At 46.3% G+C, this 26,251-nt stretch overlaps 1 protein-coding gene across 1 annotated transcript in view; it reads right to left on the bottom strand.

Moving 5' to 3' along the window:
* The window catches only part of HYDIN (HYDIN axonemal central pair apparatus protein), a 2,467,744-nt gene that overhangs the window by 526,761 nt on the left and 1,914,732 nt on the right, over positions 1-26,251 (bottom strand). The window contains exon 62 of the mRNA XM_085640020.1: positions 25,404-25,593. Within this exon, the coding sequence (XP_085496146.1) occupies positions 25,404-25,593 (190 nt within the window). The remainder of the gene's footprint in view (positions 1-25,403; positions 25,594-26,251) is intronic.

Genomic DNA, 26,251 nt, shown 5'->3' with positions numbered 1-26,251 from the left:
ATATATTACAAGTAGAACAGGAGGGTGCAGGTAATTCCGATACCATTGATGATTACCAGGTGGAACCAGCAGCGGAAGAGAGTGGCCCTACCAATAATACTCAGATGCTGCACAACGCAGACCTTGTCACTGATAGCAGTGCGGCCTCAAGTTTTAAACCCAAGTCTACGTTTCTTCCCACACTCCCACACGACTCTATAGACACATTTCACGACAGTGTCACAAAGGATTTTAGAAAATACAGGCGCAAGAGAAAAACTACAGATCTGCTGACAACAATCTTTCGTTCCTTCAGAGACAGGCACTTAAATCTCTTATGGATGACAACAGCATTGTCATCCGTCCTGCGGACAAGGGTAGCAATATTGTTGTCATGGATAGGGATAAATACATCTCAGAAGCGCATAGGCTACTTGATGACCGGAAATTCTATATGACCATTACTACAGATACCTATAATAACAGCATTACTGACATGTGGGAGAAACTTACTACATGGAAGGATAAGGGGATCCTAGAGATGGAGGAATTTAGGTACCTAAAAAATGACCATCCGATCTTGCCTGTCCTCTACTTGCTACCCAAATTACATAAAGATGAAAATAATCCACCAGGACGGCCTATAGTGTCCTCCAGGGGCAGTGTGTCTGAACATGTCTCCAAATATGTAGACCATTACCTCTTTGAATGGGTCAGCGGTTTGCCCAGTCATATCAAGGACACTAAGGACTTCCTTACTAAGATTCAGGAGGTTCAGTGGGATTAGGACTGTCTCCTCATAACACTGGACGTCCAGTCTTTATACACCATTATTGATCACCATCAGGGTCTGGAAGCTTGTGATCATTTTCTTAAGCTCCGGCCCTTACGGTTCAGGGAACACATTAGGATGCTGCTGAGCATGATGGAATTCTGTCTTGTTAATAACATCTTTTTATTTGATGGTGTCTTGTATAGGCAGTTGGTTGGCACCGCGATGGGTTTGTGCTTTGCTCCCAGTTTTGCTAACCTTTTCCTGGGACGCTGGGAGCAGGAGATCTTTGCCAGCCCTGCCTATACAGAACATCTTACACATATCACTACATGGTGGCGTTATATTGACGATTTATTTGTCATTTGGAATGGAAGTGAATTGGAGGCGATTGAGTTCATTGCTGAACTGAATACTAACCATAACACTATTGTTTTGACCAGTAACATCAGTAAGACCGTTGCTGAATACCTTGATGTCAGACTTGACATCAAGGATAATCAACTGCATACTACACTTTTCAGGAAAACCACTGCAGGTAACAGCATCCTGCATGCTCTCAGCAGCCATCCGGAGACCCTTAAATGGAGCATTCCGTATGGGGAACTGCTGAGGGCCAAAAGAAATTGCTATACAGAATTGGCATACCATCAAGAATGCAAAGAAATGTTAGCACGATTTAAAATCAGGGGTTATCCGAATTGGGTACTTCGTAAACCTAAAGATAGAGCCGATGATGTCCCCAGAGCTCTGACTCTATCTGATAAGCCCTCTGATGTTGAGGATGATACAGCTTGCAACACTCGCCTGATTATGACATACAATGCAGAATCAAAAAACATCTTTAGGATATTATCCAAAAATTGGGATATTCTCAAATGTGACAATATTATTGGGGAATGCATTTCAAACAGACCTAGCGTGACCAATCGGAAAAACAGAAGTATCAGGGATATGCTGGTACAAAGTGATGTTACCATCTATCCGTCTGGTCATGAGCATGGTCTCAAAGGATTTTTTCCTTGCGGCCATTGCAAGGCATGCAATAACAGCATTTTCACCAATACGGTCAACAACAATGGCGTAAAGATAGACATCAACCAATTCCTTACATGTAGTTCCACCTATGTGATTGAATGCCCGTGCAAACTTTGGTATATAGGACGTACTACCCTATCAGCCAAGAAACGTGTTCTCGAGCATTGTCGAGCATTGTCGAGCCATCTCGCATAATGATGAAAAGTACCCGGTGGCCCGACACTTCAGGGACAAACATTTTTCCAATACATCATTACTTAGATTCTTTATCCTACAGCAAATCACTAGGAACCCTAGAGGGGGTAACAGAGTGTTAAAACTCAGGCGTAGAGAGTCTAGGTATATTGTTGATTTTCAGTCCAAAGACCCATCTTAATCAAGATGAGGAAGAGGAACTGGCAGTACATCTTAGAGAGTAACAGTAACATTACTCCATTTTTCAGTGGGTTTCCTGTGACGTTTTATTGATTATTCATTATGTATACCCCTTCTTCTCTTCTCTTATCTCTCCTCTTCCTTTCAGCTGAGAGCACATGAAGAAGTTTATTCTGATGTATTATTTTTAATTATATAGCAACTGATGTTGTTTTACTACTTTTTTTAACAGGAGAAAAGGAAGGGGCCCAACCACAACACTCACTTTGCACGGGCAACCTACCCTTTTCACCATTCTATTACTGAGCACTTCTTCACTGATTGGCATCGATGGCAAGTACCATCTGACGTTATCAACTTGTGATAAACATTTTATTAGGTGATATACCTTTTTCTGTATTACACCCCTGCCCAATGCATTAAGTCATTTAGCAGTTATTCATTTGTTGAGGACTGGGCCTTATGTGGCTGACAGTGAACTTTCGTATAATTTCGAATCATTATGGTTGACCTTGGAGTAGTTCCATGCATGTGGTATTACTTGTACTTGTACATAACTTGAATTCTTTGCTGTCTCTTTCCTCTGAGTCTATTCTTGGTTTGACAAAACTACAAGAATAATCTGATTATTGATATCACAGGATTGATGTATAAGACAACTGACATTTATCAGATGCTGCTTATTCAAGCTGCAAGTCGATTCATTTATTTTCCAGCATGGGCGGGCTGTGATGTAGAAGATGTGATGTAGAAGATGAGTTATTACATTATCATGTGGCTTTATCACATTTGTTATGTATTTTAGAAGAACACATTCGTTGACTGTGTTGACATTATGCTTACATAAGAAAATCATAGAATTAATTGATAGAATTGATTAATTGAACATATGATGCAAACATGACGCCAGGTTTATTGTGTAATCTATTATTCAAAATCGGCAGGTTTTATTAGCTATTAGCTTGAATAATTAACATGTTTTTACTTGTCAAATATGCTATTTTGCTCTTATACGCTTTTTGGACACTACAAGATGTCTGCCACTTAGTTTGACGTATGGGATTTAACTATAGTCCTTCGTAGATGCTTAGCATTTGTAAAAAGCATAATTATGTAGCTTTGCCTTTAATGCACGAATTTTGTGTATAAGACGAGCATCAACATATGTCTCATTATATTTTATTTGTGACACCAGTGTGGCAAGCAATACGAGTTATACAAACACATCAATGATTTGAATTGGATATTGTGCGTATATAATAAGATGTCTGCCATGGATTTTGACGAGCGCCGAACTCATGCCAGTCCTATGTTTGTGTTTGATATTTGCCCGATGCTTTATTAATTGCGTTTTTCAACACATTCATTTACATGAACAAGGCTTCCGTGTAAGCCGAAACATGTTGTAAGTGAATAAACACCCTTGGACTTTGCATTCCTGGTGGATTCTGTATTGCTGAGAACGCATGGTATTGGAAAACTTTGCTTAATATATATATATATATATATACTTCCTTGACCTGTAGACTACCTCTCTGCCAAATTTCAAGGAACTCTGTTCAGCCGTTCGGGCTGTAACTGTGTCTAAAGGTCCTATGGAAAAATGCATGGGAAAAACGCGTTTTGGGACCCCCCTTTTATCTCAGCCCCCGCTTGACGAATCCCCCCGAGACTTTCAGGGTAGGAGCGGAGCGCAGCGCCCCACCTATTTTGAAAATTTCGCGAGGATTCGTCGACCGGCGCCAAAGTTATTCAAAATAGAATGTTGCGGTTTTCCTATGGAAACAGGGTCCTAACTATAACTACCTACTGGTGACCGCCAGTAGGTAATATGTATATGTGTGTATATATATGTATGTATATATATATATATATATATATATATATATATATATATATATATATATATATTATCTACTGGCGGTACGCGCACTGTGAAAAAACTTTAAAATAAATAAATAAATAAATAAATACATAACTTAGCATTTAAAAAAACGTACAAATTCACTGAAAAAACCATAGGTTTCACACACGTTATAGTTAGGAATTAGCATTTAAAAAACCTTGCAAATTCACTGAAAAAACCATAGGTTTCACACAAGTTATAGTTAGCTGTACATTTCACTCGTAAAAAACCAATTAAATTCCCCCATTATAGTTAGTGCAGGCAACTATAACTCACGCGACCGCAATCCTCTGCTGATGACATATGTGTCTTTATGAAAAAAAAATATTTGTAATATATGTATAGCTAAAATTTAATGGAAGAAGACATGGGCAAATAAGTGTCTAAATACAGTATTAGCATCAGCAGAGGATTGCGGTCGCGTGAGTTATAGTTGCCTGCACTAACTATAATGGGGGAATTTCATTGGTTTTTTACGAGTGAAATGTACAGCTAACTATAACTTGTGTGAAACCTATGGTTTTTTCAGTGAATATATATATATATATATTTTTTTTTTCAAAAGTCTGCTTCTCGCTTCCCGCAGGTATCTCCCAAGCAAAGCAGACACGGACCCTCGATTTGTGCTTAAAGTTGCAGTTTAATATCGGCCATTACGCGTTTCAGTCCGAAGCGGACCTTGATCACATGACAACGCTGTTGTGTATTGGTAGACCATTTAAAGTGCTACTTAGTGACACGTGATTGATGATGTGTCATAGACATAGAGAAAACATTCTTCACGTTTGTTGCATTGGTCAAGTCCTTGCTTTGTAGGACGTAAATGTGTAAAAAAATCAGTATTTTAAGCTGACAATTCGTTAAATACATTTCTTAATCAAAGAAGGGGAAAAGAAACTTTTGAAAATGAATTAATCAATAATCTGTAGAAACATTCAAAATAAATAACCAGAAAAAATACATACTGATCATATTTGAATAATATGTAAAATGTATAAATGCATATTAAATATTAAAAAAGTATCTAAAAAATACCTTTGTTTAAAAATACACCATATTTTGTTTTTCTATGCCGAGAAAAAAATATTTATTTATAAAGGGATCAATCCCCAATTCAAATTTAATAGCTTTTAAGCATAAATGCAGCCTTCTATATCATGAAATGTAACCGAACATGTTGATACTCTATTCTATGATGTTTCTAAATAAAGTGCTATGTGCTACCTAAAATAAGTGTAAACGTTACCTAATCATTTTCCACTTTGAACTATCAAAAATATAAAAAACCTCAGTGCATAATATAAAAGTGCCTCTAAAATAGCTATATTAAAAAACCATGATGTTTACTGGTTCTGGTAATTTGGCAGCCTCCTAAAGAAAAATAATGTAATTCCCTTATGACTCTATTCTATTTTTACAATACAGCTCTATTTAAGAAAATGGAATAAATAGAATAAATATAAGATAATATTAGAATATATATATAAAAAAAAAAATTGATATTTGCTGGAAAAGGACGCAAGGTGATTAAGGATGGGTAGGCCATTTTTTATAAACAAGTATATAAGTCCTCCGTATTATTTAACCCTCAACTTGCTGTCCATATTGAGAATATAGCGTGTCTCAAATTTTCTAAGCTGATAGTCCCTGTCGCCACCTCTTTTAGTTTTTGGCATCAATGACAAAGTATGAGAAGTCTTTTAGATTAATATTGTGGCCCTCACGAAAGTGTCTGACGACAGGGTAAGTAGGGTCGCAGTTATTAATAGCCCTGATGTGCTGTAGAAATATTTTGCTTACTGGTAGCTTAGTGCTTCCTACATATCTAAGTTGGCATGTACATTCGGGCACGTAAATTGCATATTCTGCTTTGCAATGAAGAGGTTTGTTAATTATAACCTCCTTATCACAAAATGCAGTAACATAACTTTTTTTGTTCGTGCCGTGCTGACATGCCTTGCATGTTTTACATTTAGTAAATCCATTGGGGACAGTCAACCAGTTGGTAATATTAGAAGATTCTGGACTGCTAGACACTAAACTATTGTACATTGAAGGAGCTCTTTTATAGATAATGTTAGGTTTGGATGACAGCACATGACCTATAATAGGGTCACTTTAAACCATTGTCCAATTTCTTTGTATAATTTTCCTAATGGATTTTTCTTGGGCACTGTATGTGATGATAAGTCTCGGCTGGGGATTAACAAGTCATTCCTGCCCAAATTCTGTGTTTTATTGATGGCTTCTTGTATAGTTTTAATAGGGTACCCTCTAGATAAAAATCTCCTCTGGCTTTGCTGTTGAGCTTTCACAGAGTCTTCTGGACTGCTGCAAATTCTTTTAAGACGCAGCATTTCCCCGTAGGTAATGCTGCGTATAAGGTGTCGAGGGTGGAAACTAGAAAAATATAAAACGGCATTGCCAGCAGTTTCCTTTCTATACATCCTAGTTTCTAGTTTGTTCCTATTAGGATATATTTCAACATCTAAGAAATTAATATTGGTGTTACTAATGGTAGATGTAAAACTTAGGTTGACATCATTCTCATTAATATCTGAAACAAAATCCAGGGCTTGCTCTTTAGTTCCCTCCCATACAATGAAAAGATTGTAAATATATCCATAGTATAGTTTGACATGATCGTCCATATGTCTTTTATGCGTGTTTCTGAGAACCAGCTCCTCCCACCAGCCCATGAATAAACAGGCATAGCTGGGGGAGAAGCTGGCTCCCATTACGACTCCTCACATTTGTTGATAGTGTGTTTTATCAAACAAGAATATATTATTGCTTAGACAAAAGCTGATCATGACCAATAACATAGCAAAGTTGCCTTATTTTTGCTCAGATAAAATTCAACAGCACGCAAACCATCTTTGTGAATGATGCAAGTGTAAAGGGAAGCAACGTCCAAAGTTAAAAGATAAAAATTATTATTCCATTTAAAATCTTTTAGTTTGGAAATAAAATCACTTGTATCCCTTATGTAGGAAGGTAGTCCTTGCACCCATTCTTGAAGGAAGAAGTCTATGTATTTGGATGCATTTTCCAATAGACTCGATCTGGCCGATATTATGGGCCTGCCTGGAGGCTTGGAAGCATTTTAATGAAGTTTTGGAATAAAATAGATATTTGGGACGGTTGGATGGTCGTTTCTAATGAACTGATACTCGTCCATTGTTAAGAGTCCCGCACTTTTCCAAGCCACCAATTTAGTACAAAAATCATTGGATGTCTCTTTTAAGGCCACTGAGTGTAAGAAGGTGGCCTGATATATGCTGTCCACTAGTTCTAGTGGGCACCTTGTATCAGTCCAAACAACCCCTTATGGTGAATGGTTAAAGACAACCTTATGAAAGCTATCCTAGTGGTAGCTATGGAGAGCAGCCTTCAGGCTAAGTCTTGAAGGAATGTAAAGCAGCTTGTTTTACCAGTCTATAATCTCTTGAATGATCAAATGAAAAGACAACCACACCAGGTATATATTTAAAATATATGTATTTAGGTTAACACACACCCCTCTCATCTCTTTATGAAACTGGAGTTAGAAGTACTTAAGTTACAAGTGTTTAAGCATCAGTAAAAGCACAAATACACGTTTGGGCCCTAGGGGCGTACCAAACCATATACTAAAAAAGTGGTATAAGAACCACGACTGTAATAGGCCCTAGGCCTATTGCCTCTAGAATCGCTGGGACCCCAAGGAACCACCCAAGGTAGTGACACAGGGGACCCATGGGAGCCGTATGCAGTGTGAAAACACAACCGCGGGTTCCTATTATCTTCTATGGGGAATGTCGCGGTTGGAATTTTAAAAGATTAGGGACACTTCTAATTGAGTCAGGACTAAACCCTTTTGGACTTAGGCAGTTCTAGGGCTAGCACCCACGAGAGCACCGGAGTACTCGAGTTACCTCACCCAGGGAAGCCGGGTGCATAGGTGTCTTTTGGTGTCGGGTCGTCGATTCCAATGGAAGCCTGCAAAGAACTGCTGCTGTCGTGAAGAAGAGAAGTGTCCAGAGAGATCCAAGCCTGGCTATGGGATGTAAGAAACCTGAAAGCAGAGGGGACAGAGTCTGGGTCACTTGCCAGTGACCTAGGGTAGGATGGACCAATGTCCACAGATGTCGGGTGCTTCAGGTGAGTTGATGGGTGTCTTGACTCTTCAACCACAAGGTCCAGGAGGCGTCGACAAAGTCCACGAGCCGGATTCGAGCTGTCCTATGAAGTCTGTCGAGTGCTGTGGTGTCGGTGACCAGAAAGGACCCAACAAGCCTTGGCAACGGCAAGTCACTGGAAATCAGAGACAGGACTGCGGTGCAGACCAGCAAGGTCTGATGGACTCACCCAGCGAGGATAAGTAAGGGCACGTCTGGAGCAGCCAGGAAAGCCCAAGCAGAAGAAGAGTTGCCTTCGTGGGGACCTGCTAGCCAACGGGCTAGTGATCGCGAAGGAGCCTCAAGCGGTCGCACTTGAAGCTTGCCCACGGGTCACTCGTGGAGTGGAGGCCAACAATCTTCGGTGCAGGAGGTGCTCAAGACTGGGGCTACTCGGAGCCCAAAGCACAACTTCGAGGATGACCAGGAAGATAGTGTTGCTGCAAAAGTTCACGGTGTCCAGGGGTCACGGTTCCACGTCACCCACGTAAGCCACGGGCCTTAGCTTTGCTGTGGACTCAGGGTAGCCTCAGGGAAGTCTGGAAATCCACCTCTGGGGATGCAGAGACTTTGACGTCCGGCGGGAGCTTCAGAATTGCAGACCGGTCAGTTGCTTCTTTGGTGCCTGCCAAGCAGGGGAGTCACTCCTTGACCCCAAGGGAGATTTCTTCAGTCTTCTAGTCATGATAGAAAGTCGAAGCTGCAGGATATATGCTACAGAGGTTATGTCCAGGGTAATCTAAAGTCCTAGGGACTGGATTCCTATACTCATACTAAGTTTAGGGGATAGACTAACTCTAAGGCCCCACCTATTGGTGGACCTGGGGTGGGGGTGGTTACACCCCTTCCCCTTTGTCCAGTTTCGCGCCAGAGCAGGGGCTGAGTGCCCCTGCAACCGGTTTGAACTGGAGTATGCACAGGGACACCAAGTGTGCCCCCAGTTCAGGACTTCAAAGCACCAGAGAGTGCTCCTGCCCAGCCCCAATACACATCAGACTGTCTGGGGAGATGGTTACACCTCCCCTCGACAGGAAACCTATTGTCCAGGCCTCCCCTGCCGGAGTTTCGGTCAGCAGCAGGAGGCCAGACCCATGTCTGTGCCAGTGGCATCCATTTTGTGATGCCAGGGCTTTGGAAAGTTTTAACCGGGTTTAGCCAGTGTGAACATGTCTTGCCCTCTAGAAGGATGGAATGCTACATTCGCCGCCAGGACTGGCAGGGGGGGTAGTATTCCAAAGCGTTTGCCACCAAACACTTTTTTTTGATGCAGCCATCCCAAACTTAGCATTTACCGCGAGGTTATAATGCACTTAAGAGTATATGGTATGGCTGTATCACAGAACAGCCATAAGGAAGTATTTTTGAATGCTGCAGAGGGGCTCAGCTCATGCTTGGGCACCCTCTCACATAAAAACAAGCACTCTGCCTTCAGGATTGTCAAGGCCTGCCATAGGAGTGGCTTATAGGTTTATATGGGTCTGTATAAGGTAGTGATATAGGTAGCCTATACCACAGTAAGGGGTGCAAGCACACCCTTACCCAGGCTGCAGTAGCAGACCTGTGGTGTCATAATACATGCTGCAGCCCCTGGTAGGCCTCTGATGTACCTATGCCCTAGGTACACAGTATGCCATATACTAGGGGCTTATAAGGCACTCCAGAATCCAATTAGATATGTACCTAATGTACATGGAAACCATTTTAGAGAGGAAGCAGCTAGGCTGTGGTCCTGATTAGCAGGGCCACAGCCAGACTAAGGTCGAAAAACAGTGAAACACCAGCAAAAAGTGGGGGTACCCATGTGAAGCAGATCCTACTCTCCTACAGAGAGTTACTGAGTCTATAACAAGATCTGTCATTTAACTGGGACATAGCTTCCTCCATATAGTCTTTTCTCGCCCATAGAACAACATTACCACCTTTATCAGAATTTCTGATAATAAAATTTTTGTCTTTCTGTAGTTTGTTGATCAGAGAGTAATATTGTTTGTTTCTGTTGGTAGTTTTTTTCTTTGTATTTAAAGTTTTGTGATTCAGTTGTTTAATTTCACTAACCACATTTTCACTAAAAATATCAAGACCTTCTCGTAATGAAATGGGAGTAAACTTAGATTTCTTTTTAAACGGTGTACTATTCCTAGATACTTCCCATGGGGCTGTGGTGTTCGGGGCTAAGGTAGGGGACAATTCTTCACATTCCGTGCTGTGATTTTCCTGTTGCAATTCCGTTAGTACTTTCAACAATGATTGGTCAGTTGAGGCTGTGGGTTGTGAATGTTCCTCTATCGCTATATCATTCAAAAAAGTGGTATCCGTCCTGATTTTCATTTTGTTCAGAGCATGACATTTTTGCAGCCTTAATTTTCGCACAAATTTATAAATATCCATCTTCGTATTTGGATAGTCAAAGTTCGATTCTGCACAGTAAGATAAGCCCAGGGCCATATATATATATATGTATTTATATTTATTGTGTTTGGTTTTTTTAAAGTTGTTTTTTTAAAGACAAGGGAAATTCGAAGGGCATGCCCAAATGCCAAGACAAATACAGCAGCCCGCACAATAGGTACCTACAGCACCGATGTGAACCATAGCAGGACATAGCATATGTCAAAACACAGTAAATATCTTACATATATATTCAGAAACATGTATGTATATATCCATATACAAAGCAAAACCAAAGGGGATGATGGAAGGAGTGTTGAACATTGCAAGCACTCACCCCCAGTCAACTGATCTGGGTTTAATCCATCATCATTCTTTAGCTCACTCCGCCACCCCAGTTCAGACATGGCCATATGCAAATCAGTCTGACCCTGTGCCTCATGGGAACAGTTCAGCCCGAACTGCCAAGCCATGTCTTCCCTGGACCGGAAACAAGCATCCTGGGACCGGTTTCTGGCTAATCAGCCGTCATCAGCCAGGCTAGCTTGAATCCAGTGGCAAAGTGAGCAAGGGACCCACGTCTGGGCATACACTGCCAACTTAGGGCAAACAAAGCAAAACCAAAAGGGATGATGGACGGAGTGTTGAACATTGCAAGCACTCACCCCCAGTCAACTGATCTGGGTTTAACCCATCATCATTCTTTAGCTTACTCTGCCACCCCAGTTCAGACATGGCCATATCCAAATCAGTCTGACCCTGTGCCTCATGGGAACAGTCCAGCCCGAACTGCCAAGCCATGTCTTCCCTGGACCGGAAACAAGCATCCTCAGAGGCAGGAGAGAACTATGGAACAACCGTAAAAGACATGCATGTAAGCACCAAGAGCAAGCTACGCCACCATGTAAGCTCCAAAAAGAACAACGTTACCAGTGAGGCACGTACTAGGGGAGAAGTCCCACAACAGTAGGGAGAGCGTGAAGAAGCGAAAACCATATCGTGAGAAGCCCACAGCATGAACTACTGGAAATTCCCCAGAGGGAAATAAGATAACAATCCTAGGATGACCTTGCAGGAAGGACCTACACCATCCAATAAAAACCGTTCCTGGAACATTAAACACAGAACACCCAGGAAGAACACTTCCCGTGGTAAGGTAGAATGGCTATACAATAACCAACGAATACCCCACATTGGGTATGTCACATCTCTATAAAAGCAAGGGAACACCTTTTGAGACTAGCTCTTAGGCAGAGGAGACGGAATTAATGTCAGAAACAGCTGTATAGCTGTACCGTCCGTCTGGGAAATAGCGTGAACCCATAGATGGAAACCAGAAAAAAGCAGCGACAATACTGCAACCAATGCAAACAAGACCGCAACAATGTCAATTACAGGAAGATAGACATGAGACGCTGCACCGCTGAGTACGCATGACTGTCAAAAAGATTGGCCTTATCAAGGGGCAAATCTCGGAGACGCTCCTGAACATTTTCAGGAAAACTGCCATCATGCAGCCAAGCATGGCGACGCAGAGCTATTGATGTGGCCATAGCCTGACCCACTGAGTCAGTAGTGTCCATGGCTGATTGAATCGAATTGTGCGCCAGCACATGACCATCTTGGAGTACCTGAGTCAGATCAGCCCGAGGGCCTTGCAGGAGAGAGGGAAGGAGATGCTCAACTGAGTCCCAGAGTGAGAAAGTAGCCCGTGCAAACACGCAGGACGTGTTCAAGGACCTAAGGCCCGAGCTCAAGGACGCAAACAGTGTCTACCACAACTCTCCAACCAGCGAGACTCCCTAGTAGGTGGGAGTAGCGGAGGAGAGGATGGTGGCAGCGAAGCTGAGGCTGCCTGGACAACAAGACCTTGAGCCCTAGCGTGTAAGGACAGAGAGACAGGGTCATCTGGAGCCGGGCGATGACGATATGCGATAGCATGTTTCACAGGGTCCCCCGAGGAGGGCCTTTCCCAGGTCCCCAGAAGAATGTTGTACAATGACACGCCAAACGGCAGCAAGGGTTCATCATCCACGTTTTCCTGGTGGAGCAGATCCAACAAGGGATTGGAAGGTAGAGAGACAGATGGAGGCTGGAACTGTAAAATGTCAGCAGCTGTGCGAACAACTCATGTAAATGCTGCACTAGCCCCCGTGGCCATTCTAGGTGGCGACAGCAGATCATAATTAGGGGAACGGTTGCAGGCTAACAGATCCACCAAAAGCCAAAGGCTCTGTAGCCTGAGGATGCCCAAGGGCCTGCAGATGATCCACATCAACATGTTCCGAGAAAGGCGTAGGCAACACTGGGGGGAATGAATCCCCAGGCGCCTCATCCACCATTAGCAAAGGAGGAGAAAAGGCCGTCTCTGGGGTTGAACTACGTCGAGACGGCGCTACATCGACAAATGTCGAAGGAGACTCCGATGACTGGCGTCGGGCAGGCGTCGACCCAACATCCACCGCGATGGGAGACTGCGGAGTGGGATGGCGTTGCCTCGGGGACATGTCCCCTGCTGCGGCCGCATCAGACGTCATTGCTGGGAGCCCCACAAGGCTGTGCCCGGACGCTATAGGTGGACTGCGGCCCGATGTGTGAATGGGAACCCCCACCGGGCTCACTCTCGACGTCCCAGCGACTTCGAGACCGGAGTCAGGGTACTTGATTGGCATCCACTGCAGTGTGTATAGTGGCTTTTTTGCTATAATCCGGGTGTGAAAAGGATATGGGCTAGTCACATCACTGGAAAGATAAATCCACCTTGGGAGGAGATCTGCGATTTGTCCTTAAGACAATTCTAGCTCTGAGGTCCTGAATAAATAGGTCCTACAGTGTTAGTTCCTGCAGTTCATCGACTTTCCTTAGCGAGGTGACAGCAACAAGGACGGCCACCTTATGTGACAGAAATTGCATTTCGTGCACATGTAGTGGCTTGAATGGGGGCCCTATAAGCCTTGTTAAAACTATGTTAAGATTCTATGAAGGGGCTGAATAATTTCTTGCAGTAATTATTCTACTGAGGCCCTCCATGAAGGCCTTGACAACAGGTATTTTAAACAGGAAAAAGTGTTCTCTACTTTGCTTATATGCTGCCACTGCAGCTCAGTGTAAGCGAATGGAAGCGTATGCCAACCCTGACTTTTGAAGGTGCACTGAGTAGCAAATAATATTTTGCACTAACACTTTAAGTGCATCTATCTGTTTCCCTATTTAGTAATGTACAAACGTTTTCCATTTTGCAGCATAACAAGTTTGTGTTGTGGGCTTGCGGGCCTCATGCCAGATTTTTCATGTACTCGTCAGGAAGACTGTTGTACCCTAACTCTAGGGCATCAGGTGCCAAACTGCTAGGTTCATTTGTCTGAAATCTGGGTATCTGAGATGACTTTAATGCTGAATCAGGAGGTCTGGTCTGATCACTAGTTTTTTGCATGGATGGACAGACATTTCAAGCAGCAATAAATACCATGGTTGTCTTGCCCAAGTTGGCACCACCAGAATGAGGGCCATGGATGTTTGCTTCATTTTCCTCACAACCTATGGAAACAGAGGCAGTGGAGGAAAGACATAAGCAGATTTCCCTGACCAGTTCATCCATAGTGCATTGACCATGGGCTGTGGGTGTGGGTAGCTGGAGGTAAAGTTTAGACATTTTGCATTTTCTACGGTGACAAACAGATCTTTTGTGGATTTATCTCCCACTCGTAAACTTATTGATGCATCCTGATTGGTAGGTCCACAAATCTGTCGTCTACTTCTGGAACATGCTGTGCCCGGAGTTGATTGTATATTCTAATGGCAGAGTGTCAAAACTTTTAGGCTAGTGCTGACCGCTGAGGAGAGTAAGATTCTGTCTTCATCTGCATGTAGCACATGTTGGTAATGTTATTCCTTTATATTGGAACTGTTTTCCCTTGAATGAGCGTATACAATGCTCTGTACACCAACTGAATAGCTGACCGTGTCAGGTAACTGATTTGACATTCTTGTTGTTCTTATGTCCAGGTACCCCGAACAGTCATAAGGTTGAATGGTACTGCACACCCTTGCCAGGCGTGGTGGCACGCACCCTGTGTCCCTGCCGCTGGAGATGGCCCGACTAGTGACTTTCTGAGGTAGGCAGTTTGAGTCCACCTAAGGCCAATGATAGTGTCAAAATAGAATTTTACCCCGCACCCCATGAGTGAGGTTTTTGTGGTAATCGTTACCTGAGACTGTGGCCAAAAAAAGACCTTCCCAGTAACAAATTATTGTTCCATCATGGGAATGTGTGCTGAACTTTTAACCCTACCGTCACTTGCTCTTCCCAGGGACCCTCTGCTTGTGATTATTGCCTTACTAGACACTCTAGTAGAGTGTGCACGTATAACCATGTTTATGTCACAATCTGTATACATGAATCTATTATCCCCAACAACTTCATCACTGTTCTTACCGCAGGGTGATGTGGTGTCTGTAAAAGAGGTGTCAGCCTTTTGAATGCCATTACCATCTCGTGGTTTGAGTAGGCATTTCCTGTGAAGGTATTTTAGTACAGTTCCTGAAAAAGGATGTATCTGCTTTGGTTGCAGATGTAACTTTTTTGCACTACTGGTGAACCCTTGTCTGTGCAACAGCGACACTGCTGCCTACTGTGTGCTAGAAACTGTTGTCGGCTGCTGCTCTTTATCAGACAGTCTTCAAAATATGAGAAGACATGTTCAGCCACTACGACTAGACATTAGTTGAACATTCTTGGTACTGTTGTGACCCTGAATGGCAGAAAGTAGATTTGGCACTGTTGTCCACTTACAAACAGAGCAAGCAGTGGTGATCAGCTGGATGTAGGACGCTGTGGAAGTAGGCGTCCTTGAGGTCGAAGGTCCCCAGTTGGTCTCCTGTGAAGAGCAGGATGATGACATGCTGGGTATTCTGAGGTGCTCCCACAGGATTTAACGGTTTAGTGGTCTGAGGATGAGATGCAAGGTACCATTTTTCTTGGTGATGAGAAAGTACAGTGAGTACAATCTTTGTCCACGCTGGTGCGAGGATGTACAGACTCATTTGGTAAGAAGTACCTGTACATCCTCTTGCAAGAGACGCAGATGCTTGTGGCTCATTGCATGCTGTTGAGGAGGAATGTTGGGTGGTGTGGAAATCTAAGCACATATTCTGCTGCATTAGGAAGAGTACCCACATGTCTATGGTTATTCCCTTCCAATGAGGAAGAAACAACTTTTTTTTCCCCCTGACAGGTGTTATGTGATTGGGAGGATGCTGGGTAAGTCACTGTTTGCTGTCAGAGTTGCCTATTCCAGAGGCACTTTTACCTCTGCTGTTTCCACAGTAGCCTCCTCTTCCATAGGCTTTGGAAGTATGCCCCTCTTGGAATGGCTAATGTTGCTGGTACCCATTCTCTGAAGTGTGGTAGAGGGTTTGACGTTCCCTGTGTTTGTTGCTTGTGAAAGGACGCCTTTGGAATTTCAAACATGAGTGCACTAATTGCTTTAGCGGTACCTATTTCCGGTCTAATTTTCTTAGGCACTGTCTACTTGTGGGTCAATAAGATGCTCTCCATCAAATTTTGTTGAACACTGGGTCTGAAATTAGACACTCTAAGCCATGTGTGGCAGCGGTGTAGAATGCTAGTGTTCACTTCCATGGAGGCAGTGTTAGTGGCACTCAGGAAGCAGTGGATATTGGCACTGGAAATTATCTTTCCTTCTGAAGCAGGCCTTGTCTCTTTTTCCTTTACACCTCTGGCAGATGTTTCACAAACTGCTCCATTTCTTTCCAGTGCTATCAGTCGCAACATGATAGCAGTCCGACGGAGTTAGCAGTTCTGCAACAGGATAGTTGCTCCCACATCAACATGCTTGCCTGTAGCACCTATCCTCTTACTCTTTCTTCAGATGCCTGTGCACAGGCTGCTTTCCTGGCAGTATGCAAGGCCGGAGAATCTGTCTGTACCTGACCACTATTTTGTCATCTGGAGCAGGTTTATATTACTTCACCACCCTAGGATTGATGAAACACGCTTTTACTGGGTCATTAAAGCATCCATTACTGCGTTTGGTCATGCATTTAAGCAGTGGTAAATAATGTACAGACTTCTTTGACTTTGAGAGTGACTCCATGAGAAACCGGTTCTTCTCCTTCACTATATGCAGCTTAATTTAAGGATTGTTGGCTACTCTCAGAATAACAGCGTGGTATGCTGTGATATCTTTGGTGGGAAGTTTGGGCAGCAGTGGGGGTAAGGTCAGAACAGTAAAGGTCTCTTAATCTGAACCATCTCCAGGTCCCTATTATAGCCTTCTCAGGGGTCATCCCCATCCACATGTGACGGAGGCTCCAAACACGAGTCCTGCATGTCACAAGGACTGTCTTCATCTGAGTCAGTGTGGAAAGAGTGAAGGGACTGCTCAGGAGACTGAGAAGGTAGTGATGGTGTGTGTGTGTTCATGGTGGTTGGTGGAGAATAAGAAGCAGGAACGGTGGCAGTGGACTAGTCCCCATGTCCATGTTTTTGGGACTCAGTAGTATAGTAATTCCTCTGAATTTTTTCCTTCCTCAAAGGTGAGCTTTCTCTTCCACCCTAAAGTTGGATGGGGAGTGCGACGGTCCTCCTGTGAGGATGGTCATGAAAGAATCTTTACCGTGGAGGGCTGCATATATATCTTGCGCTGCCTGACATCAGGCACCTGAAGGAGTTCAATGGTACTGTGAGAATTGCTGAACTTTCATCTCGGAGTCAAGATCTTTTTTGGTGCCTGTTTTGGGGTTGGTTTTGGAGTCGGCTCTTGGCCAGATTTCAACTCTGAAGGGAGATTATTGGAGGCTTGGACCCGAGCCAGCATTAACAGATGTCAAGAATTGGTGCCCTTCGTCAAAGGCTTGCCAGGGGAAACAGGGGTCCTCCAAGGTCAAGACATCTCGGGCCAGAAGCTGAACCTGAAGTTCGGTGCATTTTGTGTCAAGGCCTTGTGAGCAAATCCCTCTGGAGTGGTGCTCGACCTCAATCTGAGACTTTTTTCTGATGGTCAATCCTTGGGTATGGATCGGGGAACAGGGGCACTAGGCAGGACTTTTGTCCTGGGCACTGTGGTGTGCAGCAGAGGACATGTTCCTCCTCAACCTCTGATGCATCGGAGGACAGGACCTCACAGCTTTGATTCCTTGAGGTGGTGGGATACCTGAAGAGGCTTCTACCCTCATCTTTGGCTCTCTCAAGGCACTCACTGAGGATTGAAAATACACATCTTTTGCAGCTGCTTCTCTGGAGTCAAAATAGGACCATTCATACAGGAAAAATAACAGGGTTATTTTAAATTGAAAGTTATGGTAGGAAAACCTTAAAACGTGTCACAGTGATACATATGATGCTCCGAATGAAGAGATCAATGCATTCCACGCATAGGGCATCAAAATAAATCTTTTGCTTTTCTTTTTGACTCTAAGAATGACTTCTAAAAGAGCAGGGCTACATTTTTGGAACAACTGATTCTCAGAAAGTGAGCTATTATCAAAATGCAGCTCATTAGATGCTGTAGATAGTAAACCTTGCGAAAATGTGAGTTTACCTTCGATTTTAATAGTATGTTTCTGAAAAATGAATAGAGCTTACCTGAGAGATCCCTTGTTACGTGTACAGTAAAGAATATGACGCAGCTTCAGGGAGAGGAGGTAGAAAAAGCCCAGAATGATGTGGCTGGGCTGCAGTTTAAATTGCAGTTTTAGAATTAACTTTGTTTTATTAAATTTGACGTCAAAAACAAGTACATTGCAAACCTCATCTGTTACTCTGCTGATACAGTGCGGATAAACCCCACGTACCCCCCACCCTCCACCACCGCTAGCCATAGCAATAAATCAATAAAGTCCCGAATGTCCATGGGTGTAAGCGGGGTCGAGGTTCCACTGCCCTAACCCCCATCCCCCCCAACCATCAACCACAACAGCAACCCCCTCCTTTCCTGGGAGTCCCCCCACCCAACCGGTGTGCCGTGTCCTGCCGCTTGAGGCCGGCACCTGAGAGCACCGCCCTCTATCGATTGTCAGGAGTGTCTCTGGAGGCTAGAGTATCGGTAAGGCGCAAAAGACGGAGATATTTGGGATAAGTGACTTTATTAAATTCCGTTGATAGGAGTGATAGGATAGGTTGCCAGACTGTTTGAAAGGCTGCCGTGGACTGTGTGAGGGTTGCTTGTATACGTTCCAAACCCACTGTATACCATAATCTATGCAACCAGCCCGTGTGGGTAGGTCAAGTTCGTGTTCCCCAGAGCGAAATAATGTGCTGTACAGCCGCGCCCATGACCAGGCCAATCTGACGCCCCCAGAGCGATTTCAAAGGGAAAGTGAGTGCGTTGGGCAGCCCTAGAAGAGTATAGGCCGGGAAACGGGGAATTTCGGTTTCAAAATGTTTGTGAATGTCATTAAGAACTGCTGTCCAGTAACCCGTCACCTCACTACATTCCCATAATAAATGGGTCAGGGTGCCCTCCTCCCCACATCCCCTCCAGCATGCAGAACTACGGCTAGGGTTGCCCTTATGTAACCTAACCGGAGTTAAATACCAGTATGTAACCACCTTCACTGCTGTTTCTTTGCTGGCAGCGTTCCTGGCTGTATGGTGGGCCCTATAATATACTGCCTGCCAATCTTTTACAGAGAGGCTTCTCCCCAACTCCCGTTCCCAGCGCTGTTGACCTGCTGAGGGGCGTGAAGTGACCATCGGGCAGATCATTTTGTACAAGTCAGTGATCAGCTTCCGGTCCGAATCTCTAGTAAGAAGCCATTTTTCAAAAGTGGTCAGTTTTCTACCAACTAAAGGGCGTATTGCAGGCTGAGTCAACCAATGTCGAATTTGAAAATATTGATATCGGAGTGGAGCCGGGATGCCGTGATACCTTGTCAGATCACTAAACAGAATGAAGCCCTCAAGGTCAAACAGATGACCCGCTGAGCGGGATGGGGACGACCGCCACTGCTGAAAAGCCCCCCTCTCTAATCCCGGTGTGAACTCGGGGTTGTCGAACAGAGGTGTAAGCGGTGAAGGAAAAGTGGTGAGCCCCCTCCGAAGCACGACTGTGTCCCACACTCGCAGTACTGTACGAGTGATGGGGGACTTCTGGAGGTAGGCCGGCCTATCTGGGCGCTTTAGGAAGCGTAACTTCCAAAGCGATGTTTGCGCCAAAGGCCTATCTTGAAATAACCATCTCTTCTCCGACTCTGGTCGGCTCCGCTCCACCTGGTATCGCAATTGCGCTGCCTTATAGTAGTACATTAGTTTCGGAATTCCCAGGTCTCCCTCATCCGGAGATCAGTAGGAGAGGTATCTACGCAGACGCGGCCGTTTCCCTGCCCATATGAAGTGTTGCACTGCGTCTTGTAACTTTTGTATGGTGCCCAGAGGCGGAATCACTGGGATGGTCTGAAAAATATATAGAAGTTTGGGTAAGATAGACATCTTCACTGCAGCGACATACCCGAACAAGGAGAGGGGTTGCTTCTGCCATCGCCTGAGGTCACCCTGAACCAGGGAAGTGATATTCATGTAGTTCAGACTGACTGTCCGCTCGGTGGAGGGGGTAAGAACGATCCCCAGGTACGGGATGGAGTCCTGGAGCTGCAGACCCCCAAAATCTGAAGCCGCTTCACGGACTGCGTGCATGTTACTGCCCAAGGGGAGGAGCATGGACTTCACTCTGTTCATTTTAAACCCAGATACCCTCCCAAAAGTCTCCAGCTCCCTCAAGAAGGCAGGCACAGACCTTTCCGGATCTTCTAACGCAGCCAGGATATCATCTGCGTATAAACTAAGGGTATGCTGTTCCCCCCGAAGGTGACGCCGGTAATGACTCAGGGTTGTCGCAGATCCGCTGTGCCAAGGGTTCGACATAGAGTGCAAAGAGGAGGGGCGAAAGCGGACACCCTTGTCGAGTGCCCCTCCTGATGTCAAAGGGCTTAGAGCAGATACCATTGACACGGATCGTCGCTCTAGGTGTGTCATAGCAGCTAGCAACCCATGCCTGAAAGCGATTCCCGATTCCGAAGTGGGCCAGCGTTTTATCTAAAAAGCCCCAGTCTACCCTGTCAAACGCCTTCTCGGCGTCTATAGACAGAAGCATGGCATTCAATCCCTGAAAGTGAGCTTTATCTATTAGGTGCAGCAGGCGTTTAGTATTGTCGCTGCATTGTCTGCCGGGGATGAAGCCAGATTGGTCCGGCTCGATAATACCAGGTAGTCGTGGGCCAAGCCTGGAAGCCAGCACCCCGTGAATATTTTAAGGTCCAGGTTAAGTAGGGAAATCGGCCTATAAACGGCGCATTGGGTAACATCTTTACCCGGTTTGGGTAATACAACGACGTTGGCTTCCAACATATCAGGAGGGATCGAGCCAGGCCCCTGGAAGGAATTGAAAAGTTGCGTCAGAAGAGGGAAAAAAAGTTTTATAGAAACCCGCGGAGAAGTCATCCGGCCCAGACGACTTCAAGGGCTTGAGACGAGAAATCGCCCCCACCACCTCCTCTATTCTAATAGGCGCATCCAACGCGGCGGCCCCGGCTGTGTTAGGCGCTGACGTGGCCACCCCCTTCAGGTACGCCTCCCCATCTGTGTCAAGGGACCGATCAGCGCTGTACAGCGAGGCATAAAAGTCTCTAAAGGCTTCGGCAATTTGGTCATCGCTGACCAATTTCTCTCCTTGGGCGTTATAAAGAGTTGTGATCTTTGACCGCTGTGCCCAAGCTCGAAGCGCGCTGGCAAGGAGGCGTCCTGTTTTATCGCCCCCCACATAGTATGCATGACGCAGCCGCAAGGTGGCATATTCTGCTCGATCAAGATTGAGGCCAGCGAGTTGCGCCCTGGCCGTCTTCAATTGCCCTCACACCCGCTCGAGTTCAACCACCTGAGCTGTCAAGGATTCTCGCTTCTCCCGGCGTTCTTTGGCTTCAGCCGCCGAAATGGCTATCAGTTCCCCCCTTATGACCGCCTTCAGCGCCCCCCAAACTGCTGTCAAGGGTGTGTCCGGCTGATCGTTAAGTGCCAGGTAATCTGTGATGTGTTTGTGCAGCTGTTGGGCCACCTCATTCCGCTGCAGGAGGGTCTCCCGCAGGCGCCATCTAACCCCGCTATCTTAGGCCGGGGGACAGCGAGCGACACTACCACTGCGTCATGGTCCGATACAGCGGCTGGGATAAAATCTATGCCCCTTACGAGTGGTTGGACCTCCAAAGATCCTATAAAGTGGTCCAGCCTAGCATAAGTATGGTGCACATGTGAATAGAACGTGTAGTGGGTGCTGTGAGGGTGCACCTCCCTCCACAAATCTACAAGTCCCCTTCGGGCCATCCACTCCTTCCCCTCCGGGGAAAGCGCTCCGGTTGAACCGAAACGGCGGCCTGATCTATCAGACTCCCCATCCATGACTAGATTGACGTCGCCTCCCACCAGTGTGTATCGGTTTTGGGAATTTAAAATTTCTGACAAAGCGTCTGTGAGAAAGGATTCTTGACCAGAGTTGGGGGCATATAGAGACCCTACTGTCATGGACAGACCGCCCACTCATATGTTGTAAGCGATTAACCTACCCTTGAGTTCCGCTACTTCATCTCCCACCTGGCCACAGAAATGCTTAGCAATCAAGATAGCGACCCCAGCTTTCTTATCAGTGGTAGAGGAGTAAAGCTGTTGAGGAAACGCCCGAGAGTGCATCCGGTGCCAATCTTTGGCCAAGAGGTGTGTTTCTTGCAAAAGACAAATTGAGGCGCCGGAGTGCTCTAAATATGATAAAATGGCGTGCCGTTTAACGGGATTGTTGAGCCCTCTCACATTGAGGGTAATAACTTTCAACATTGCCTCTGTCATTTGCCCGCCCATGGAGTGGGAAAAGGGACCTGCCCCTACGTTGCCTCTACCCGGAACCTCCCTTCCATGTGGCACAGCTGTTCCCACCCTCCCCACCGCTCCCAGGCCCCCCCACCCCCACTCCCCCCACCCCCACCTAACCTCCCGCACCAAACTTTGAACCAAGACCACTTCTCCCCCCACCCTAGCCCCATCAAAACATTCCCACAGAATGCCAAAGTCCAAACCCGCCTCCTTACTCCGCAGGTTGGTGGTGAAGTTACCAAACTGAGCATGATACTCCAACGACCCCCCCCCCCCCCAGCCAGGAAATAGACCATGCGTAAAGAAAGCTATTCAGTAGGGGAGGTGTCTCTAAGCACCGCATGGAGGACCGCAGCCCATTCTTGCGACATAGTCGTGGGGCCCGGCTTCAGTGCTGCTATGGGGCGGCGTCTGCGGCCCACTGGGTGCCAACCGTCTCCCTTGGGTTCTTGCGACTGAGTGGGGAGGCCTCCGCTTTGCTGTGTTCAAGACCCAACAGAGTGCATGCCTCCTGAAAGGACTTCAAGTGGTAAAATGCCCCATTCCATTTGAAAATCAGGCAGAAGGGATGACCCCAGGCGTAGGGTATCCCTTTGTCTCTCAGGAACGAGGTGACTTCTCTGAACGCCTTCCGCTTTTGCAATGTAATGACTGACAGATCCTGGAAAAGCGCCACTGAGTGTCCTTGGTATTGAAGAGGTTGTTTCTTGCGCGCCTCCCATAGGATCCTCTCTTCAGGGGAAAGTCCGGTAGGAAGGCCAAAATGTCCAGGGGGAGCAGGCGTGTGCCGCGGCAGACCCACTCTGTGCGCTCGATCGATTCGGACTTCAAAGTCGGAACCTTCGCCGAGAATCTCACGGAAGAGGCCCTGCAAGTATTGGTGATATCAGTCCCCTCTGCAGACGATGGAACACACCGGACCCGTATATTGTTGCGGCGTGACCTATTCTCAAGGTCCTCCGCGTGCGCTTGGAGGTCCACCTGTTGGTCCTTGAGGCGAAGAACTTCTTGTTGGAGGAGTTCTAGTTCCTCACTTCTGGTGTGATCATGATCCTCAAAGGCGGCCACCCGCTACCCCAAACCGTCGACCTCTTGGCGTATCTCCTTTACCTCCCCCGCCACCTCCTGCTTGAGCGAGTGGAAATCTTCTCAGAGGGAGTTGAAGAGGGTCTCCAGAAACGCATGGGTGATCGGCACCTCCCCGTCTCCATGGTCTGAGTCGTGCTGCGAAGGGGCGGGGGAAGGAGGCCCTCTGTCGCCTTTGTTAGGGCCCTTGAGAAGCATGTCCGTTAACGTGCGTTCCCCTCTCTTTCGCGTGGATGCCATTACTGAGCCACCCCCCCCCCCCGAGGGTCGCCGATGATTGCGCCCAAAAACTTGTACCCCAGGCCGTGGTCAGGTAAAGTTGCAGCTTGCCCCTCTCCTGGGGCTGTGTTGAATCGATAGTCCCGCACCAATGCCAGGCAAATGCACTTCCTTAGGGGAGAAGGCCCGGAGATCAACCACAAACTCCCAGTATCCCGAGCACCTAGGCATTCGCATGGGGGAGGTCCCGAGCACCCCCCCAGCGACCCATGACTTGTTTTACGCAGGGCCCCACACCTGCCACAGGGGTGGCAGACACTCTGATGCGCTAATAAAAAAGTTCAAGGCCTGTTTAGCCCCTTATCACAGGTCACAGGGCTCTCAGAAGAAGACAGACAGGAGCTCCAGTCCGGCGGAGGCAAAGTCGGCGAGCGGGAGGAGGGGGCCCTCCTGCCACCCCTCCTGTTATTGCCCCAGTGCCTCAGGGCGCGTCCACGTGGTCCCCCACCGCAGGCACACAGCCTGTTAGTTGTACACTGCCGGCTGCCCACCCCGTCCTCCCGCTGCAGGCTATGTAGGAGTGATCACCAGTACAGACCTCCGCTGCGCTCCCACCACCTGCAGCAGGCCGGCGCTCAGTACTCGAGGGGCAGACACTGCAGGGCCTGCACTCCTGGCGTGTCGAGGCAGCGCTGCTCCACCGCACTCCTGGTCCATCACTGATGTCTCCTACGCCGCCACTCCCGTAGGCCCAGCAGCTGCGGCCTGTATTTGGGAACGGCGCGGGGAGCCCAGGGCAGCCTCTGATCCATGGGCGCTCTCACCTGGGGGACCGACACTGCACCGCCACCACGCCGCCGCCAAACACCCTCCGGTACTCAAGAGGGCGGCGAAGTATCTCTGTGTGGGCGATGATGTCCGCGCCGGGTGAGGGGCAGGAGGATCCCCGCTAACGGCCGGTCCGGATGGGCGCCATTTCGTGAAGCCGGACCTAGATGAAAGCGACGGACTCACAGTCAAATGGGGCTGCCAGCACCGCCGTTGACCAAAGCCCCGTCCCTCGCCGCTGCTCTGGGGGCAATTTTGTGCTAGCTTGGGGACTTTGATGCACAAAACAGCCGGATGAAGGGGTAAGGAGCAAGGAGTCTCTGTAATCCCCGTCTGCTTAGGTCGCCATCTTGGCCACCCCCCCTTAAATTGCAGTTTTAGAGTTATTTCTAAAACTGCTAGATATTTTTGTATCACAGATTCCCAGCCTGAAGAAGGTGACTATTTAGAACTCAAGAATCTAATAAAGAGCCAAAGCTGGATAAGAGAAAATACTTCTGTGCTTACTACAGGGCAAGCATTCCTGTGATGTATGAGCTTTAGTGTGGATACTTTGGACAGGTCGGTCTACCTATAGCAATATCCTATGTTGGCTGATAGATGGGCGTATGTCAGGAGACATACTAAAACATTGTATGTATGACTGATCTGTCATGTTTTGCACCAATTATATTGGCATGTATGGTTTGATAATAAAATTTCAGTCGCTTTAAACCTGGAAAAAAAAACATATCTCATATTTAAAGATGCGCCGTTTATCAATCTGAGCGGAAATACCTGGGCAGGGATGACTCCCTCATTCATCAGGACAAGAGGGAGCTTCTGGGAACTGCTTAGCAGAAGTCTGTTGAAGAGCAGCAAAGGGTTCCCCTGCTTGTTTCGCAGAATAGGGCGCATCACACTGACACGAGGAAGGTTCCCTTCCCCCGAAATTTCAAATGTTAAGTTCTTTGTCTTCGACAGCAAACTGTTGGACATAAAAGAATGTGTCACCTCATCTACAATTAGTACATCATCAACATGCCACTACGTCGTCACAATATACTTTACATGTCCTTTACCACCATAGACACCCTATCATTGTTGACACATTTACATCAACAGGACCTTAAAACTTTATTCCCAAAATCTATAACTTATCCTCAACCTTAAGCATAATCCAAATTCCTAATGGCTACTTGAGCCCCAACCCCATCTGCCAAACCTGTAAAGAACAAGTTACTTACCTTCGGTAACGATGTATCTGTAAGAAACATTAGTTAGTTAGATTCCTCACCTTAGAATATCCCCAGGCGTCAGACTGGATCCGGAAGATTTTTCGTCAGCAATACCCCTTGCGCGTCGCTAGGCGTCGTGTGCGGCTCCGCGTCCGTCGTCGGCGTCGTGCGCCGGAATGACGTCGTCGGAGTACTTAGACGCCGCCCTCGCGCGCTGACGTCAGTTCTTGTACATAGTTTTCCGCGCCAGGAACGCAGAGCCATGCAAAGACCGACACTGGTGCCAAAAATAAAATCTAGGGGCCTGAAAAGGATAACCTTAACCCTAGATGTAAGTTCGCAGAACGGGGAGGATGGGTGGGTCGGTGAGGAATCTAACTAACTAATGTTTCTGACAGATACATCGTT

Source organism: Triturus cristatus, chromosome 12, assembly GCF_964204655.1.
Source record: "Triturus cristatus chromosome 12, aTriCri1.1, whole genome shotgun sequence".
Taxonomy (NCBI): domain Eukaryota; kingdom Metazoa; phylum Chordata; class Amphibia; order Caudata; family Salamandridae; genus Triturus; species Triturus cristatus.
Note: the sequence above shows the minus strand (reverse complement) of the source record. Positions and strands in the feature narration are given on the sequence as shown.